At 52.0% G+C, this 19,766-nt stretch overlaps 1 protein-coding gene across 1 annotated transcript; it reads right to left on the reverse strand.

Moving 5' to 3' along the window:
• Window positions 1-1,407: 1,407 nt before the first annotated feature.
• On the reverse strand, window positions 1,408-17,927 carry LOC306957835 (maestro heat-like repeat-containing protein family member 2B; the record flags this gene model as incomplete). The annotated part of the gene is given in 34 exon segments (XM_079549171.1): window positions 1,408-1,459; window positions 1,596-1,750; window positions 2,007-2,159; window positions 2,605-2,714; window positions 2,915-3,038; window positions 3,206-3,301; window positions 3,674-3,766; window positions 3,883-4,018; window positions 4,416-4,495; window positions 4,804-4,926; window positions 5,146-5,301; window positions 5,437-5,559; window positions 5,683-5,802; window positions 6,067-6,174; window positions 6,512-6,564; window positions 6,689-6,830; window positions 7,066-7,106; window positions 7,233-7,392; window positions 7,578-7,685; window positions 7,831-7,950; window positions 8,267-8,340; window positions 8,426-8,539; window positions 8,655-8,724; window positions 8,850-8,942; window positions 9,418-9,561; window positions 9,927-10,078; window positions 10,245-10,343; window positions 10,501-10,666; window positions 10,806-10,928; window positions 11,080-11,201; window positions 11,503-11,593; window positions 11,595-11,641; window positions 14,964-14,976; window positions 17,904-17,927. Coding segments are annotated over 34 exon segments (3,585 nt in total).
• Window positions 17,928-19,766: the final 1,839 nt, after the last annotated feature.

Here is a 19,766-nt window from a genome sequence, read left to right on the forward strand (position 1 = left end):
GCTTTGTCTTCTGATTTGCAAGCTCCACCAGTCCACAGGAGACCAGCTGTCTTAGTAGCTCACAGCCTGAAATTCAGCCTTTAACATTGTTTGGCCTTGTTTTTTTGCAGTCGCTTGAAGATTTAGTTCTGATGTCTTCAATGAATATGAGAAATACCCTGGGACTGTCTGAAGGAATTAGACAGCCAACTTAACACAGAAGTCTACGCCTACCAGCACTGAGGAATCAAGCCATTATGTGTCAAACCTGGAGGATGGCAAGCTCGACTCACACATCTCAGGAAATCAATGAATTGTAATGGTGACAGGTCTGCCGTGTGTTACAACATGCTGCAGCCAGGACCCACTGGGTAGGCGCCTGCAAAGAATATTTCACCCTTCTATTCTTCACATTCACTGCTCAACGTCCTTTTCTGATTGACTATTTTACTTCCCGGGCTTGGGTGGGTGTTGAGTTGGGTGGGGGGAAAATGGAATGAAATGCAACACGGGCAAGCTAGAGACTTGTGTCTAGGCAAGAGCAATGCCAGGTACCAGTATAGGTTGGGGACTGACCTGTTGGAGAGCAGCGTAGGGGAAAGGGACCCGTGGGTCCTGGTGGACAGCAGGGTGACCGTGAGCCAGCGCTGTGCCCTTGTGGCCAAGAAGGCCAATGGCACCCTGGGACCTACTAGAAGGGGCATGGTTAGTAGGTCAAAAGAGGTTCTCCTGCTTCTCTACTGTGCCCTGGTGAGACCGCATGTGGAGTATTGTGTCCAGTTCTGGGCCCCTCTGTTCAGGAAGGACAGGGAACTGCTTGAGAGAGTCCAGCACAGAGCCACAAAGACGAGGAAGGGACCAGAGCATTTCCCTTACGAGGAAAGTCTGAGGGAGCTTTGGCTTGGAGGAGACTGAGAGGTGACCTACTGAACGCTTCTAAATATGTAAAGGATGTCTGTCAGGAGGATGGAGCCAGGCTTTTCTCAGTGACATCCAGTGACAGGATAAGGGCAATGGGTACAAGCTGGAACAGAAGAGGTTCCACATTAATGCTGGAAAAAAAACTTCTTCATGGTGAGGGTCACAGAATACTGGAACGGGCTGCCAGAGAGGTGGTGGGGTCTCCCTCTCTGGAGACATTCAAAACCTGCCTGGACGCATTCCTGTGTGACCTAACCTAGGTGTTCCCAGCAGGGGGATTTGATTAGATGAGCTTTTGAGGTTTCTTCCAATCCCTGACATTTGGTGACTCTGTGATTCTGTAACTGGTATGGAGAAGAGACAGCAGCTATTAAAATGAAGACTTGGTTTAAAAAAAAAAAGAGTACTGTTTATTTATTAATTAATTTATTTATGTATTTTTAATAAATAATACAATTTTTAAGCTCTTTATCTCTTCTCTTCCTTTTGTCTTTTCGCTTTGCTCTTCTATCGGCTCCACCGTTGCAGACAAAACTCTCTTATTCTCCTCCACATCTCGCTAGAAAAAGGAGAATCACAAGTTGTGACTAGGAAATTGTTGTGTTTCCTCCCGGGAAGCATTCCTCCTTACTTCCTCTGACAGAGGCAAGCTACAACTGGGGCTGCACCAACAGCAAAGGCAGGAGTGCTGATACCTGTCTGTGGGCCCAAGCAGCCGGGAGAAGTTGTCAATCATGACCTCTTTGTGGCAGCGGATGAGGATGACCACCGCCTGGCACAGGAAGGGCATGAACGTGCTCTGCTGCGCGGATGATGTGCAGCTGCGCAGGATGTGGAGGATTGGTAGCACCTGAAAGAAGAAGGGCAGAAAGAATGACTTGCTGCATCCTGCACTCTGCAGGGCCTAAGGATGGACATTCAGCACATGAGCAGTGCCTGCTCCCTTGACATGCTGCCAAGGCCCAAGCCTAAATTGCACGCCAGCCACCCTGTCCAAGCCCTGGCTCTGCCCTCAGGCTGTGCTTCTTTAGCACAAGAGGCAAACGGCACAAGGCGTAGTGCAACAGCCAGCGAAAGTCCAAGAGAGCTGGAAGAAAGTCTCTTACGTCCCGACAGATGTCCTTCCCGTACATCTGCAGAAAGGTGATCATCCACTTCCCAGCTGCACGCACGCGCATTCCCCTGCCTTTCCGCAAGGTCTCCTTGATGGCCATCAGGAAGTCAACGGTGCGTTCCAGGGGGAAGTTGCTGCACACCATCTGCAGAGAAAAGAGAAGCAGGAGAGATCTCATCACTGCTCTGCGGCAGCTCTTCAAAACAGAAAGCAGTCTTGAGGGCGTTCTTAGCTCAGCAGCTTGCCGCTCATTCAGGGGCAATCACAAGGCTCCTGCTCTCCTACCCTGCTATTTACACGGAAGGCGGTTGAGCCTTCTCCCAGCTGCTCCACCCATGCTGTTTGCTTCCATGCAAAGCCTACCTCCCAGCAGCCACAGTCACACACACACACAGACACACCATGGAATCAGCTCCTTGCATGGGGGGCCTGAAGGGCAGACATAGCTCAGAGCCTCCTGCTACTTGCTGAGAAAAGAGGTCTCAGGGTGACAGCTCATTTTGGAAATGGTATGAAAGGCTGGGGACAGCCTAGGGTCGTGCAGAAGCCTATGCACTGAGATGCCACCACCCCTTTTTGGGTCCACTTACCCTTGCCAGTTTGGATGAGGTCTGGAGCTGAGCAGCGGTGCTGCAGTCATTCAGCCCCTCACACAGGCTCCCAGTGTCTCCTGTCTCGATGACTCTGTTGGCCGCCTTGGCTGGAAAGAGCACGGGGGAAAAGGGAAGTCATGCTTCTGGAAACGGAACTGCTTTCCATGGGGGAGAGACTGAGGACAGGGTGGGGACAAGAAGAGAGCTGTGCACAGTGCCTCTCCCTCCTGTAAGCAGGGCCCAGCCCGTGGGGCTCTGGTAGCGCTGCGGAGGAGAGCACAGGGCTGGTGCATCCCGCTCTACTCACCTTGGATTCGCAGAAGGGAGCTCAGGCAGGTGGCGGCCAACTGGCGGGATGTGGGCATGGGGTCACACGTCAGCGGAGCCAGCAATCCCACCAAGGAGCCAAAGGACTCACAGGCATCTCCTGTCTGCAGGGATGAGAGGCAGGAACAAAGCTGTAGGCAGCCCCAGCTCTCCCTAGCTTCTCCTGCCCGTGCCTTCCCCATGCCAGCATGCACAGCTGGGCGCAGCTCGCCTTCCAGCTCAGGGGCACTGGGGAGGGAGCAGGGAGCATGCAGTGGGGCTCTTTACTCACCGGAAGCCCTTCACAAGCAGCCAGCAGCTGGGAGCAGGTCTGCAGGGCCCTGTTACGCTCCCACATGTTGTTTGAGGTCAGTGATCTCTGCAGGACCTGAAGCAGAGCATGTCTCACCATGGACATTTTTTCCTTCCTGCCACCCCTCTCCCTGTCCCTCTTTTCCCAACAGTTTCCCTCAGGTCCTGCCCTGTGGCTCCACGTGGACCCCCGCCTCACTGTGCGCTGACACTGCTGCTCCCATTTTCTGCAGATACTGCTGCCTCCTAACCCAGGAGCTTTTCCTCGGCTGTGCCCTACCAGCGGCTGGCTCCTGCCTTTTCCCCTGCAGAGCCCATTTCTCAGCTCGCAGTGAGCTGGCCTGTTAGCAGGAGATTTCTCCCCCTTCGATCATACTCTCAGTCCCCAGATCTCTGTCCCTGCTATCAACGGGCACCATGCTTCCTCCCTTGCCCCACACGTGCTCACCTGGACTATGTTCTGGAAGAATCCCCGGGTGGTCTCTGTCTCAAGCAGGACCACCATGAGCCGGCCCAGAGCTTTCAACGATGTCTGCAGAAGCTGAAAGCAGGAGAGGGGATTGAGGTGTGGCATCACGGCTGCAGCCGGAGCATAGGCCGTGTGTGCTGAGGTAGGGCTGTGACGCAGAGGTGGCCGGGAAAGTTACGGCAGCTTACCTGCAGGTACTGTGCTGCTTGCCGTGACTTCGTGATCTTCAGCATCATCTCTGCTGAAGGGTGTGACACAATGTTCTTGCAGCACAGAGCCAACAGTTCACGTGCATCCTTGCTTCCTAAAGAGGGCTTCAGCTTGCTGACAAGAGGAACAAAAGGAAGAGAAAGAAGAAAGGGCCTTTACCACTGCTCTCCAGACTGGTGCAGAAAATGTCTGAGATTCTCCCAATCAACAGCTGCAAAGCCAAAACCCCCAGCCCGTGCTGCTGGAGCAGCGCCTGCCTCCTCCCTGGCAGCAGTGAACCACCTCCCGCTCTGAAGGGAAGAAGGCCCCAGGTCTGCCTTCTCTTCCTCGCCTGGGGACAGCAGTACCAGGCCTTTCTCCCTGCCCAGAATCTCAGCTTCACTGGCCACAACAGCCCAGCCGTCTCTCCTGTAGATGCAGCTCCTTACCCCCTCCCCCCTCCAGGCCTTCGGAAGCTACCCTAAAGGGGGACCACCATCTGCCTTGCAAGCCTAGAGGCTCCCACCCTTACCTCAACTGCTCCAGGGCCAGAACCACCTTGAGGGGCACTGGGGAGACAGGGGTGCCCAGGTAATACTTCTTCAGCAAGTCCTGCAAGTACCAGAGAAACATTGTCAAAGTGGGCAAGGGCCAAGAGAGAGCTCTTCTGCCTGGCCCACAGACAGAAACAACTGCCACACACCAGCCCCATCGTTCCCACATTTCCCATGCAAGCACTGCAGGATGCAGCAGCTCCACAGCTGGTGGACCCAGCCCGCTGCCTGCTGCTGCTGCCAACACCCAAGGTCCCCACCAGCTGGAGATGTGTGGCTGGGGGAGACCTGCATGGCTCCAGGGTTGGGAGCCTCGTGGCACAGCCCGGAACTCCTCTGCAGAGTGCCCTGTCTCTAGGCACTCACCATCAGGATCTCCAGCAGCTTGCTCTTCAAGGAGGGGTTAAAGAAGGCGGAGCCACCCACGGCATGGAGAGCAGAGCTGAAATCAGTGATGCTCTGCACCAGCGCGAGCTTGTTCTGCAAGTCCTGAGGCCAAGAGAGAAGAACATTCTTTGAACTGCGGGAAGGGCCAGGGGCTGTCAAGGGGACACATGGGGCAACGCTAAGGGAAGGGCTTGGATCTTCATCTGGGCACAAACCGTTCCCCAAGGGACCTTTGGAAAGAGAAGGCCCATCTCATCATCCCCCCACGTGGAGGGGCTGCAGCTGGGCGCTCTGACACCCTGGCAGACTTTGAGCTCTCACCTGGCAGCTGCAGCTGTACAGCAGCAGGATGTTGCCCACAATGTCTCCCTCCAGGCGGGCGAGCAGCTGCTCCTTGGAGGCTCGCAGTGCCAAGCTGCCATGGGCGAGGATGAGAGCGCTGCGTGTAGCCTGAGCTCTCGCGCTGTCCAGCTCCGCCTGTGTGAGCAGAAATGCCTTGAGACACTCGCTCAGCAGCCCCCAGTGCCCTGCGGTGCACCTGGGCTCCCAGGGCAGGAGCTGCTGTGAAAATAAGGCAGAAGAATGCCAAGATGGAAACACGTAGCACTTTACCTTCTTGCGCCTGGAAATCCTCCCATTGCGGCCTTTGCACAGCCTGGACGCAAACATGGTGAGTGTGTCCAGGACTGTGTGGAAGTTGCTGTCAGCAGCAAGGCTGACAAGAGAGATCATTCCCTGCACAAAAGAACGAGGGGCAGTTGGCACAGGCCTGAACCTACTGGCACGGCCCTCTGAGAAGCCCTCTGCCCCAGGGACAGAGCGCGGATGCTCACAGAGTTGGAGGAGAGGAGAGCTCACCTGGGCCTCAGATGGCTCCTCTGCATTGCATTCCTCCAGGTGCTGCAGCAGCTTCTCCTGGACATGGAGGACTTCCTTACAAGCTCCCAGAACGGCACCCAGAGCCTTGTAGAGGAAGGTCTGCGTGGGAAGGGAAGGAGTAAGCTGGGATGTGGCAGCAGCCTGACCTTACGGGAGAGGGCTAGATGGGAAGGACCCACACTCCCTGGGAGTCGCTGAGAGCAGCTGTGGAGCAGAGCTGTAGCCAGCCCCAGGCAGTTTGCAGGGAACCGCCCTGTGAGGGCACAGGCCGTGGAAGCAGCATGAGCAGCCCGTGGGGGCAGAGCACCAGCCTCAGCCCCAGCCCCAGTTGGGCACTGCTGAGTAGAGCCGCGGGGAACTCACCTTTTCTGCAGAGCTGCTGGCAGAGCAGCTCAGCCGCCGGCTCAGCTCGCAGCTCAGGGCCTTGGTCCAGGCCTCGTCCTCCACGACGTCCAGCGATGCCCTCAGGAACTGTTGGAGAACAGGAGAAGCCAATGTTCCCTTGCCCTTTGCCTCTTCCCGCGTTCCCAAGTCACTGCAGCCTTCTGGGCAGAGCTGCCTGGAAGAACAGCCCCTCTCCCAGCTCCCCCCAGCATTCCCTCCATTAAAGCCACCTACTGCTCCTCTCCTAAGACCCCCCCTTGGGCTTGGGACAAAGAGGAAGAGGCAGCGCTGCAAAGGCGAGCAGCTGCTCCACAGCAGCTTTTGAGAGGCTGTTCCTGTCCCGTGGTGGCTCGTATGGGAGCGGGGCTCCTTGTGGCAGGCAGGCAAGCATTTCTCTGCACCATGTCTCTCCACAGTGCTGTACCTTTAGCAGACGGTGCTCCCACTCTTCAGAGTTCGGGAAGCTCTCATCTTTCCCTGCACAGCAACAAGAAGCAAAAGAGCGCTGCTTGGAATCAAGCCTCAGAAGAAGAGCTGCACCCAACCGGGCTTGGCTTGGGCACTCGCCCACTCTACCTCTCCCTCCCCACCAGCATTTTACCTTCAAGGCGCTGCAGCAGCAGGGGGATCTCAGCAGCCCACTTGGCCCCCACAGCTCTGTGGATCTTGCTGTGGAGGTTTTGCAGGAGCAGCAAGGCAGCGGCTTGGAGTTCGCTGCCTGCAGAAGGGCTCCCTGCCACCACCTGAGTGAGAGCAAGGAGAAACAGGGTCACTTGTGCTGCAAGAGAAGCGGCTTCCCCCAAGAGGAAAGCAGCTTGGCTCTGCCCTGATGGGCAAGGAGCAGCCAGCCGCTTGGCCCATGACATTGCAAGCTAGGAAGGGAACGGCATCCCCAGGAGTGAGGCAGGTGCTGGCACGCTCGGCCATGCTGCTTCCTCCTCGGGGCTTGTGGCACCGGCCTCAGGAGCATCTACTTACCAGCAGACGTGCCAGCAGTGTCTGGGGAGTCAGCAGTGGGCCTGCGAGGAGAAAGAAGTGCTGAGTAAGACTCCAAGACACTCTGTGCCCTGCCACGCGCACCTCTGCTCTCCCTTCTGGGTGCTAACATGGGTCAGCAGAGCTCACGGGGGAGCTTCTGCTCCTACCTTGAAACATGGAGCTGAGGAAGTGGGGATCCAGATCTTCCATGTCCCGCACCGTCAGCTCCCCTCTCTTGGCCAGGGCTTGGACGCAGCGGGAGACCGGGATCAGCATGCCGGTGTACTGGGCTGGCACCACGTACAGCAGCAGCCTTGGCCACAGGAGCTGTAGGGAACGAGGCGGTTGAGCATGTCAGCATTCCTGCCTCCGCTCAGAGATAAAGAGGACTCTGAATTTCTGAGTCTTGTGTCCTTCAGAGCACGCTGGAGGACAGACCTGAGGTGTTGGAAGGGGACGAGGAACACGTGGTGCAAAGGCAAGGAGTGGCAGCAGGGCAGAGTGTGACTTACTTTGGAGATCCCTCTTGCAGAGACATCCAGTGACCCCAGGATGTTGATGCACAGCTCTTGGAGAGCTTCCTCTTCCTGGGCTTCCTGGGTGGAAAGGTCTTCAGCTGCCTGCACAACAGTGGTGTTGAAACACTGGTTACTCTCAGTTCTCAGGAGCCTCTCAGGAGGCTCAGGAGTGGCCCCACCGGTGCTTTTTTGCCAGCCTATGAGCTGCACAGGTCCTCCAAAGGAAGATGCTGCCCACTGTCCTTACCCTTCTTCCCGTGGTGCGGCTGAACTCCCTGAAGATGTGCCCCACCACATCCCAGGCTGAGCAGCTCCAGGCGTTAGCGCTGAGCAGATCCTCAGTGAAGTGCAGCACGGCCCTCCTCACCTGCCAGGGGTCAATTGTGGGTGTGATTTCCTTGCTCAGAAGGCCAAGGGAAGCCACCTGCTCATCAGGTGCATTTGGGCATGAGCAGAGATGACAAAAGCAGAGGAGAAGAGGTGAGGGCCAGGCCTTAGCACCAGGCTGTGCACTTTCCATGCACAGCACAGGGACCCGACCGCTCCACTCTGCCTGCTCTCCTGACAGGAGCCATCGTGACCATGTGGTCGATGCCCCAGCACATCCCTGGTCACCCCAGCCCTGCCGTATTGGCAGCAGCATCACCCCCCTGACAGTGCTTTCCTTTCCCCAAACAGCTCACCCGGGTCCTGGGGTCACTGCACACACGCTGCACAGCCTCTGTAATCTGCGGCAGCTTCTCTGTCATCGCGGGCTCTGCAAGAGATGCACAGAAGCATGCGTGGAGGCACAGCTCAGATGGCAAAAGGGATCCCTGGAAGTCCCGACCCGTGGTACTGACCATCAGAGCGAGCCAGAGCGCCGAGCAGACCCAGGGCTGCCACGCATCCAGCCTCCCACTCATGGCCCAGCTGCGACTGCAGAAACAGGACCGTTTCCTCTGGGCAGATTCGGGCTGCAGGAAGGAAATGCCATGCTGTGTTAGTGAGAAATTTGTGCCCATTTGTGAGGTGAGAGAGAGATGTATTGGCCAGAGCACTGGCAAGCATCGCCAGAGCTCCTCTCCTTACCCTGCAGCAGGATGCAGCGGGTCAGCTCTGCTCTGTCAGCCTCGCTGTGCTGCTTGGCGTCATCAGAGAGCTGTGGGAACAAAGTCCATGCAGGAGCTAAGGCTGAGCAGCCATCAGAGGCTCAGAGCTTTGCAGTCCTCCTGAGGCTTAGCCAAGAGGGAAACTGCTGTGCACACCAGGATAGGCACCCCTTACCTGATAGAACACGGCACTGGTGACGGCCAGAAACTTGTCCTTAGGGATGACAGACTGAACTCCCGGCAAGGCCTCCAGGAACATATGAAGGCTCTGCAAGAGACCAGCAGAGGAAGAAGGGGCTGAAGCCACATCCGGCCACTTGGGAGCAGAGCAGAGGAACTGTCTCCCAGTGGGAGAAGCTCCCACACAAGCGTTCTTGTTTGTCCGTCCCCCCCAGCAGCACCAAGAGAGGCTCTCTGCTCTTAGCTGAGCCTTGGGGCTTGGGCATCATTTGCAGGCATTTCCCACCCACAGCCCTCTTCTCGCCCATCAGATTCAGGAGCCCCCATGGTGGTGGTGAAGCCTCCCATCCCCAGGAGATGGGCACCAGTGACTCTTGGCTTCCTCCTGGCTCGTGTCCAGGTTATTCCTTCCTTGACTGAAGAGCTCAGCAAGCCTCAGACTTCCCTTGAGCACCTGTTCCTTCTTTCTCCAAGGACTGCCCACCTCCTCCCTGCAGCCCCCTGACCCCTTGTGGCACTTGCACGGGCCCCACGTCCACAGCAAGCCCTGTGCAACATCTTACCTTGGCCACCCTGCAGGTGTCTTGCATCTCCTGACACGGGTGCACGAGCCAGAGGAGCCGCTCCCAGACGTGCTCTCGGGGCAGCTCCTCTTGCAGGAGGACAGTCATCATGGCAGTCACAGCCCCGAGAACGGCCTGTCTGTCCTGGAGAGGGATGGCAGAGGCCCAGCATCAAAGACTGAAGGTCTGCCCTTCCTACAGAGAGGGCTTTCTTTTTCCATTCCCCTTCCCCACAGCCCTGTGCCCAGCAGCACATGGGCTCGCTCTCCCTGGGCAGGCAGGTTTTCCCCGTACCCTCATCCCCGGCTCTCCCTGCCACAGTGCTGTGACTTGTGACTGCTCCCTGGCAGGGAGATCCAGCCCCAAGCACAGAGCCAGTGTGGGGCCCTTTGCAGAGCCAGCCCACACCCTCTCGACACCCCTGTGCTCTCAGCCTGCTGGGCACAGACAGAGCTGCCAACATGGATGCCCCAGCTGCCATCCCCGGCTGGGAATGCAGCAGTGCTCACCTCTTCCTCCTTGCAGTCCTGCCAGTTGCTGACCACAAAGAAGAAGAGCTCAGGAAGATTCTCATACATTTGTTCTTTCTCTGTGGCAGGCCAGGGGCTGTGCTTTCCAGAGGACAAGTGAATCTTGACGCCATCCATCCATTGTTTCACAACTGAAAACAAACAAACAAACAAACAAACAAACGAGTAATTAATTATAGAAAACAACAACAACAACGCAACAACACAAAAGAAGAGAAAAGGCAGCCTGTGCGAGGCTGCAGCAGGGTGAGGTGCAAGGGCTGTGCCCAGCCCCCCTGCCCTGGGGCCGGCACTCACCAGCACAAGCAGTGCGCAGGGTCCGGCCGCTGCTCACCCGGCCCACCACACTGCACAGGCCGGCCAGCGTCAGCCACACAAAAGAGATGCACTGTGGAGCTGCAGAGAGGAAGGAGAAGGGCACGGTCAGAGCCTCAGCAGGGAGGGAGGAGAGGCTGCAGAGCCCTGCACCCCCCAGCTCTATGCAGATCATGCGCAAGGGGAGAGACCCCTCTCCCTAGTTGCTGTAGGTGTCAGGAGGCTGAGGGCACTCTACCATAGATGCTGAAGAGTTTGCTCAGGGTGACGAGCACAAACTCCTTGCACATCTCCCGTGTGGCCTTCAGGTGGCCCTGGAGCTCGGCCATCACCATGGAGAAGTGAGTCCGGGCCAGAGCCACCAGGACATTGCTGGCAGCCACTCTCACGCTGTCCGTCACGCCCTGGAAAAGAGTCACTGGTGACACACGGCACAGGAGGCTGCCCAAGGCCTTCCCTTGCAAGGGCCAAGCCAGCGCCGTCTGCCAGCAGAACACCAGCACGGGCAGGCAGCTCCCTTTGCCTTCGGGAGTGACCCCTCACCTGGGCTGCTGTCAGGTCCTGGGACACCTCAGCCAGCAGCCGGTTCACCACTCCGCACGGCGGGCGGCTGTCCTCTTCCCCCAGGACGTGCTCCAGCTCGCAGTACGCCTGCTCTCGGTCACCCTGGGGACAGGGATAGGTCACGTTTGGCTTTGTCCTTGTTCCCGGGGAGCCGCCCGCTGCCGCCCATCGCTATGCCGATGTGCTGCCGGGGCCTGGCACCCACGGGACAAGAACCGGGGCAAGGACCGATGGTTGGACGTCCCCAGCTCACCTCCTGGTCTTGCAGGCGCTGCAGCAGTAAAGTCACGGCACAGGTGGGGACAGGGCTTTCCACCCTGCCTCTCTCCCCGCGACGTGTGCGTCTGGGCATGCTGCCCACACAGGCAAAGAGACCTGGAAGGAAAGAGCAGAGCAGCTGCCGCCGGTGTTGCTTGGAGCCAGGGCCGAGCACGCAGCCAGCTCTGGGAGGAACGCTCCTCCAGCCCCACAGCGCGGGGTGGGCTGCGCTGGCACATGCGTGGTTGGTGGGGAGAGGGGAGAGAGCCTTCCCCTGGCTGGGGTACTGGGGAAAGCACAGTGGGCGGCTGCACTCAGCAGAGCAAGGACAGTGCTGCTGGCACGTCCTAAAGAGACACTGGAGGCACACACGTGCTCGGGCAGCGCCACGGTGTCCAGAGAGGTGGAGGGACCTCACCTCGAAGGGCTCTCAGCCGCTCCATCACAGCAGGATGCCTCCAGACAGACACAACGCTCTCTCTGGGTTCACTTCCTGCGCGTCCCACAAGCGGACTGAGCCACCGCTCCCACCGCTGCCACAGGGGTGAAAGCCACAACTGTGACATCACAGCAAGGAGCGTCACCTCACAGAGCATGACATGCCCTGGGCTGGGTCCTGGGATCCTGTGATGGTGCCTGTTTTCTGTGTTGGTACCTGTTCATGTAAAGGCTAAAGGCAGCTTAGAATAAACAGATCCGTTTGTTTATATTCATTGCGTGGCACAAAGTGAATCTAGGGTGAATAGTGGAAACATTTTTCATGTCTTACATTACAATAACTTCAGAAGTGCCCCGTAACACACACACTTTTTTTTTTTTCCCTGAAACACGTGAATATTAAATTGATATCAGTCACAACCTTGAAGTGATTTTCCAAAAGTCGTGATTTGTGTGACTGAAACGGAAACCATGAGGCAACTGCAGCTGTGGTATGAATTTATGAAGATAGTTCTCATATGAATTCCAGTATGTTTTATATTGTCTTAAACGTTCAATACAAATGCTCTCAGGAATACCTCGTATTGGGAAAGAATCCAACTCAGGAACAAATGTCGTGATTTTAGATCACTCTTCAGTTGCAAACAAATCACTAGCTATTGACGTGTTTTCCATCTTGCATTTAACAATCAGCATAGGTATGATTACTCAGAGGAAAGCAATAACACGTAGCAGTAATGGGAACTATACTATATGAAATCATGGAATGAAATTTATCTTTACAGTGCCTGTTTAATTGAGATTCTATATATACCACTTCAGAAAGCAGTACAAAACATTCATTTCTCCAGTCAAACTGGAATTTGTCCTTAGGTACTGCATTATTGCTGACAAACAAGACACAGTGCAACAAAACTGCAACTATGGAAACATTCGAATGTCTGCTTACTTCTCTTGACTGAGGCTTATTATAAAATTCTAGAAGTATAGCATCAAATGCGATCTTCATTTTGACAGGTGACAGGACGAAGGGAAATGGCCTCAAGTTGTGCCAGGGTTGGATATCAGGAAACATTGCTCTGCATAAATGGTGTTGAGCACTGGAATAGGCTCCCCAGGGAGGTGGTTGAGTCAGCATCCCTGGACGTGTTCACAAACCATTTGGATGTGGTGCTCAGGGACACCATTTAGCAGAGGGTTGTTGGAGTTCGGGCAGTATGGTCAGGTTGTGGTTGGACTCGATGATCTTTAAGGTCTTTTCCAACCTGAGCGATTCTATCATTCTATGACTCAGTGATTCTCCATAGTGAATTTGCTAAAATCACACGTAATAGGAAGAAAAACACTTCTTGTTTCCTTAGCTTCCAAATTCAGATACAGTATCTGATTGTACAGCAATACATAATGGGTGAATTTTTTCCTTTATGTAGTAAAAATGCTGTGGGTTTTTGGTTTTGTTTTTTTTCCAAATACTTAGGATCAAATCCTTTCTCTAACATGTTTTAAGTGCATGGCACTGCTTCCCTCTTTGTTGGAGAAGTCTGACGTTTTGCTAGCCCTCAGTTTGAAAGGGCAGCTTCCCAAGTGAAATGTAACAGTTGACAGCAATATATACTACCAGAGGGCTGGGATGCAAAATAAAATGTTCTTTCACCAAACTGACTGGGAATGTTTTCATGAAAATTTGTTTCCCTTGGCACTGCAACAGAAAAGTGCTACATTAAACCACCGGATTTGCACCAAGGATACTGCATTTCACAGTAACGGGCTGGGAAAGCCCAGCTGTCTGTTTGGAAGTCTGCAGATGAAAATCCTCTAAGTTCACAAAGTCTGTTTCTGGGCAGGAGGCTCCCAAAAGCAGAAAGCCTCCACTACAGAGTACAGCACACACAGGAGCTGTTGATAAAACGGAGTGGCTATCTAATTCATCAGCATCGTAATGACAACAGCTAATTAAAGACATGCAATATCACATGGCTCTAGCATGTACCTCCGTGGCCACTTTTCCCCCCACACTTCTCTTGCCACCTCACTGAGAGATGTAATGACATTCAAGATTGATGAGGTTACCTTCCAGAGATACCTGACACCCTCCTATCTCGCTCCAATTTATAGGAGGGAGAGGAGGTTCTTTTGTAATCTATATACCCGGCGTGAGAGTAAGAAACAACGGTTCAAATGTTGGTCCGACCAGTTTATTACAAATCTTAATCAGGGGAAATGGGGAAGGGGAGGACGGACGCTATTATGAATTAGGGTAATGGGGAGGGGAAGGAGGGCGATAGAAAAGATAGGAAAGAAGAAGCAAGGAGTCTTTATAGGCAGCAAGAGGGAGATAGTCACCACCATGGATCCAGCGTGGTTCGTAGTTCCGTCTTTGATCCTCAGTAGCGGAGGGTTGTCAGGCAGAGTTGTTCTATTGACGACGAAGGACGACCACGACCATGGTGATGATGGCCCTTTTTCAACGCTTCAAAGTGGTTGAGTCGGCTATCTTTGGAGTGACAGCTCAAATCCAAAGTGGTCGAGTCAGCTCTCCTTTGAGTGACAGCTCAAACCCAAGGTGGTTGAGTCAGTTCTCCTTGCGGTGGCAGCTTCTGGCTCTGGGATCTGAGCAGGAACCTCCTTTGTTCTTTATCTTTCTGGCCTTGCCAGCAGATAAGAGGAAGCAGGGAGGCACCAACTTGCATCTTGCCTTCGCAGGATACAATGGTATCATCCCCCAGCCTCCCATACCAAGCTGGAGCGGTTTGGCCACAGGCCAGATCTTCCTCCAGTGAACACTCCTGAGCACTCTCCTCCGCTCTTCTACAGAGCAAGCAGCTCTGGGGGAAGGGGCTTTCAAATGTTCCCAAAGCGATATCGATTGTCACACAGTTAGCACCCATCACTTGCCTCCTTGACAAGTCACTCAGAGTCTTATCACAAGAAAAACCTCAGGAAGCAAGCTTTGAGCCAAAAAAAAAACCAAAGAAGGATTCTCACACTACCCCGTGGCTCAAAGATTGCTTGAAATAAAGCCCAAGTGACCCTCCACGGTGGTGAGGAAAAGAAAAGGGAGAAAATAAAAAGACAGCGAAGAAGCATGGGGGGAAGGAAGAGGGGCAGAAGGGGAAGCTAATCGTTACACAATTACTAGAAAAGATTTCTTGGGCTTGGTTACAAATGTTGCCCTGATCTGTTGGACTTGTCCATCATCAGTTGAAGTAGTTACAAAATACATGGAAGATGCAACACGTTGTATAAGTTGAATAAAACATGGAATCATACAGGCTACAAACATAAGAGTTGCAACAACACACAGTAGAGAAAATAGGATACGTTTGACCCATGGGCCACCTGGAAGCCAGGAAAAGAAATCAGCGTCTAGGCCCTTCCAGGTTTGGACAGGAACACGGGCTATTTTCCGTATACCCTGGGCAATTGGTTTAACAACTTTACCATTATCATCAATCTTTAGACAACAATTAGAGTCATTCAGTTTGCCAGAGACACCACTCGGTGATGCCTCAGGAGTGGTGACACCAATGTTACACGATGAATAAAGGTAGAAAGTGAAAAGAGACAACCATACATTTGGCAATGACCACACATTTAACAATAACCAATAATAATAATAAGTAGGTGAAACAAACAGAGGTATTTGTGTCAGCTGCTTTCCCAACCCAGGAACTCCCAGTGTAAGCCAGGATCCAGATGGGAATTTTTCCGTAGAGGTTGTGGTGTTTATGAATAGCCATACAATATTACACTTCAGTTAATTCACTAAAAGCGTATCTAGTCTAATTTGACTATATGTGGACTTGCCATGTAATGTTTTCTAAGATGATTTAGTGTCTGGAGAACTTTCCACTTGAGCATTTCCAAGCAATTCAAATGCTGAGAGATATAAATATTAGTTTGGCAAGTTCAAGTATTGTTACAGTCCACAGAACTTTTCACAGGATAGTGTGTGCAGGATACCCCCACAGTACAAACCATCAAAGAGGAGTAATCCCAGAAACATACACATCTCTTATAAAACTTAGGCACTTTCCAGCAACCATGTTTTGGATGGAACTCCTGGACTGGTGTGACACTGAAAAGCATCAGTGCAAAAGGCTTTCTGATAGATTTGTTTTGTGACCACATCTAACAGATATTAGACGGGTCCCTTGATTCATTTCCCAGTTTGTTAGGAATTTGGAAACACTGTGGAGGAGTTACATGCAAATCATAATCAGTTTGGTAAAAAGGGGTGAAAGAAGGGGTCAAAAGAAATGGTATCACTGTGCAGGGAGAACCAGTAAGCCAGGATGACCTGTAAAAACCCTGAACCTGAACTGTGAAGTTTAACAGATCCAAGGACTGATACCAATCACCACCCATACACATAACAACACAAAACATAACACTATTGCAACCAAAAAATGTAATCAAGAGGTACATTCAGTGTTCTAGCATGATCAAATCTTCAGTATTTCTGTCACAAAACACAAATGGTTAAAATCAGCTATGAGCCTTTTTGTGTTCTGTCAAGGTCCCACGGGGATCTTCTGTAAAATACAACAAGACACCGACTTTTTGGGCTTTGTTAATATGGTTAAAAAATATGAGGGAACAATCCAGCAAGTGTTGATTTCATATTCCTTTTTCGGGGTGTCTTTAGCCTTCCAAAGATATTTGTTAAGGGATCCTGTTAAGGTTAGGGGAACTGGCCTCGGGTTAGCTGAGTCAATCGACACAGTCTGGCCAGGGAGGTGAGAGTGTTTCCCTGGCTTATCAGCCACTGGATCGTGACTCACAGGGATAACTGGCAAGAGTGGTGAGGCCTTTAGCAAAAGGTGTTAAATCGAGGATCTTGCTTCCCTTTGTTGTGAGCTTTCTATGCATCCACCCTTCACCACCCCCACCCCGCTCACTTGGGGGGGCGAAGACGTCAGTTTTCTAATGGCTTGGATAGCCATTCAGGTTCCCTGGGAGAGACCCTAGGACCTGGGGTTTTGCTTTCCTCGAGATTCTGGAGCTTTTGTTCTGGCCACCAGTTAACTAATTTCTCTAACCTGACAGTGGGTAATCCATTCATCAAATCTCGTGGAACACCCTTTTGCCAGCCCAGTATCCAGAGACAATTACATTTATGATCAATATTTCGCCTACCTGTTTTTACTGACAGTGAGACCCTTCCAGTCCCACTGGGCTTTGAGCTAGGAGGCCTGGGGGCAAGGCTGACTGCTGCAAGTCTTACTTCCCTTGGCTCAAATGTAGTGGAGGAAGAAACCACTGGCCCATATTTCCTTCCTTAGTTAATTAACTCTTGGGCCACCTCTCCCCACGTCCATGCTTTGTTTCCTGACTGCAGATGGTTGGGGGTTACAGTTCCTTCTGACACTGGCCGGCTTCTCTCTCCCTGAGACATAGCCTCTATTTTTCCTTGCAGTTGAATACCTATAGGTTTTAACGACTCTGGAAGCCCCCTAATTAAAGCAGTCATTCTCTCAGGATCAACAGGCATCATCATAGGTAATTCATGGTGTGGCTGCAGCTTTCTATCGTACATCATTTGGAGACAAGCAGCCTTTTGAACACTCTCTACTAACTGATCAGTTGTTCCAGTAATGGCAAGAGGGTCTCCCCGTTCTAAAGGGTTGAGACCACCTGCCCAATAGGCAGCCCTTTGCGTTAATGACCAGGGAGCACGACTGCTGCCAGTAGTTAAAAATACTCCTGGTCCCCAGTAACCTTCTGCTTCCTTTTCTGTTAGCCGAATCTGGTCACCACCAGTGAGACTCACCCTCCATACATATTCTGTCTCGGATTCCTTTGGAGAGCGGCTGAAATCTTTCTTCAATTTCGCTAGTTCAGTGGCTGAGGAGGGAATTTCTTTAACATTCATTTGAGGATCTAGATCCTCACTGTTATCGAATGTGCATTCAGTTTTTATCAAAGGACGCAATGGGGCTATTGGAGTTTCTAATTTATCTAGCCTTTCCTTCATTCCTGGTAGTTCCACCTGAGGAAAAGTTTTTTCTCGAGGCAAACTGTGGGTGACGGTATGGCTGGCATGCTTACACGTTAGCAGTTCCTTAAAAGCCATTTGCAACGAAGCCGAATTACGTTTCTCTCTTTCTAATTGTTCCTCGAGGTTCACTATTTGATTCTGCAGAGTTTTCACCAATTCTTGTGTTACTTTAACCGATTCCTGCAGTGCTTGTATAGTTTGGGTTCCTGCCGAATGCTTTTCATCTCGGAACTCCACGGCTGCTTTTAAAGTAGCTCCGAGTATAGCACAAATAAACGACTTTCCTTTTCCAGCTCGAGTACGAGCATTCTTTTGCAGGATACTAATACGGTCCGAAACACTCTGCAAGTTATACCAGTTCTGTCGTGCCCAATCCATACCTGATAAAGAGGGTCGAGCACCATGTTTTTCTAAAAGATCAAATAATACATCTTCACTTTGCTCATGTTTTCAATACAATGAAAGACCAACACTAAGGGAGGAGGAGATACACGTATTCAGAAGCTCAGTTACTCCTCGCCGCTCCTCCCAGGGAGATACACCACACCTAAACAAATGAAAATGCTCCAATCACTCCTCCCTTTCTTTGGGGGAGCACACAGAAAGGTCCAAATTTCACACTTAAGTTACAAGATACTAAAATCGTAAAATTCAGAGAGGTCTTCTCGAGGAGGCACACACGTAATCAAAATTACTTCATACGTCCCCGAGAGGCATACACATAAACAGCAAAGTTTCAGAATGCGGAGCGGCCTTCCTGGAGAAGGACTCACGTCTAAGTTTTCAAAAATATCGCTCCCTGCAACTCCAGGAGGTGCACACAAAGAAAGCTATATCAGGAAGGTCAACACTCTCATGGTGAGTATCCTGCTTTCGACTACACCATTAAATAAATGTCTTGCTCCAATTTATAGGAGGGAGAGGAGGTTCTTTTATTATCTATATACCCAGCGTGAGATTAAGAAGCAACGGTTCAAATGTTGGTCCGAGCAGTTTATTACAAATCTTAATCAGGGGAAATGGGGAAGGGGAGGACGAACGCTATTATGAATTAGGGTAATGAGGAAGGGAAGGAGGGCGATAGAAAAGATAGAAAAGAAGAAGCAAGGAGTCTTTATAGGCAGCAAGAGGGAGATAGTCACCACCATGGATCCAGCGTGGTTTGTAGTTCCGTCTTTGATCTTCAGTAGCGGTGGGTCGTCAGGCAGAGTTGTTCTGTTGACAACGAGGACCACGACCATGGTGATGATGGCCCTTTTTCAACGCTTCAAAGTGGTTGAGTCGGCTATCTTTGGAGTGACAGCTCAAATCCACAGTGGTCGAGTCAGCTCTCCTTTGAGTGACAGCTCAAACCCAAGGTGGTTGAGTCAGTTCTCCTTGCGGTGGCAGCTTCTGGCTCTGGGATCTGAGCAGGAACCTCCTTTGTTCTTTATCATTCTGGCCTTGCCAGCAGATAAGAGGAAGCAGGGAGGCACCAACTTGCATCTTGCCTTCGCAGGATACAATGGTATCATCCCCCAGCCTCCCATACCAAGCTGGAGCGGTTTGGCCACAGGCCAGATCTTCCTCCAGTGAACACTCCTGAGCACTCTCCTCCGCTCTTCTACAGAGCAAGCAGCTCTGGGGGAAGGGGCTTTCAAATGTTCCCAAAGCGATATCGATTGTCACACAGTTAGCACCCATCACTTGCCTCCTTGACAAGTCACTCAGAGTCTTATCACAAGAAAAACCTCAGGAAGCAAGCTTTGAGCCAAAAAAAAAAACAAAGAAGGATTCTCACACCTCCTTCTGCAGCATGTATTTGGTACAAAAGCTCTTCACAGACAAGACCCTGAGAATTTAGTTTCACCAATCAGATCTGGTTCAGAATTCCATTTAATAAGGCAGAGTGCTAGTAAGATTTAAATGGAGAGATTCTTGCAGCCAAGAGACTTCAGTACACCAAAGGCAAAGAAGGTAAAGCAAACAAGGATCCTCTAGACTCTCCCAAGCAATAGAAATACATCTCTTGCCATAAGTAGGAGATGATAGGTGAAAAGAATTAGAAATAAGAAAAAAAAAAAAAAAGCTATTAAAAGGAGACGTTTGAATAGTAATTATTTTCAGTGTGAACCATCAGCTTTGCTTTTTCTTAGCAGAAAAACTGAAGCATTTGGAAACACTTAGGCAAAGATCACACTCAGGTAATGTGCTGTTTTATCTTTTTGGCATTATGGATAACTCCTGTTTTTCATAAAAGGAGA

This window comes from Tetrao urogallus (genome assembly GCF_951394365.1).
Source record: "Tetrao urogallus genome assembly, chromosome: 1".
In the NCBI taxonomy this organism is placed as follows: domain Eukaryota; kingdom Metazoa; phylum Chordata; class Aves; order Galliformes; family Phasianidae; genus Tetrao; species Tetrao urogallus.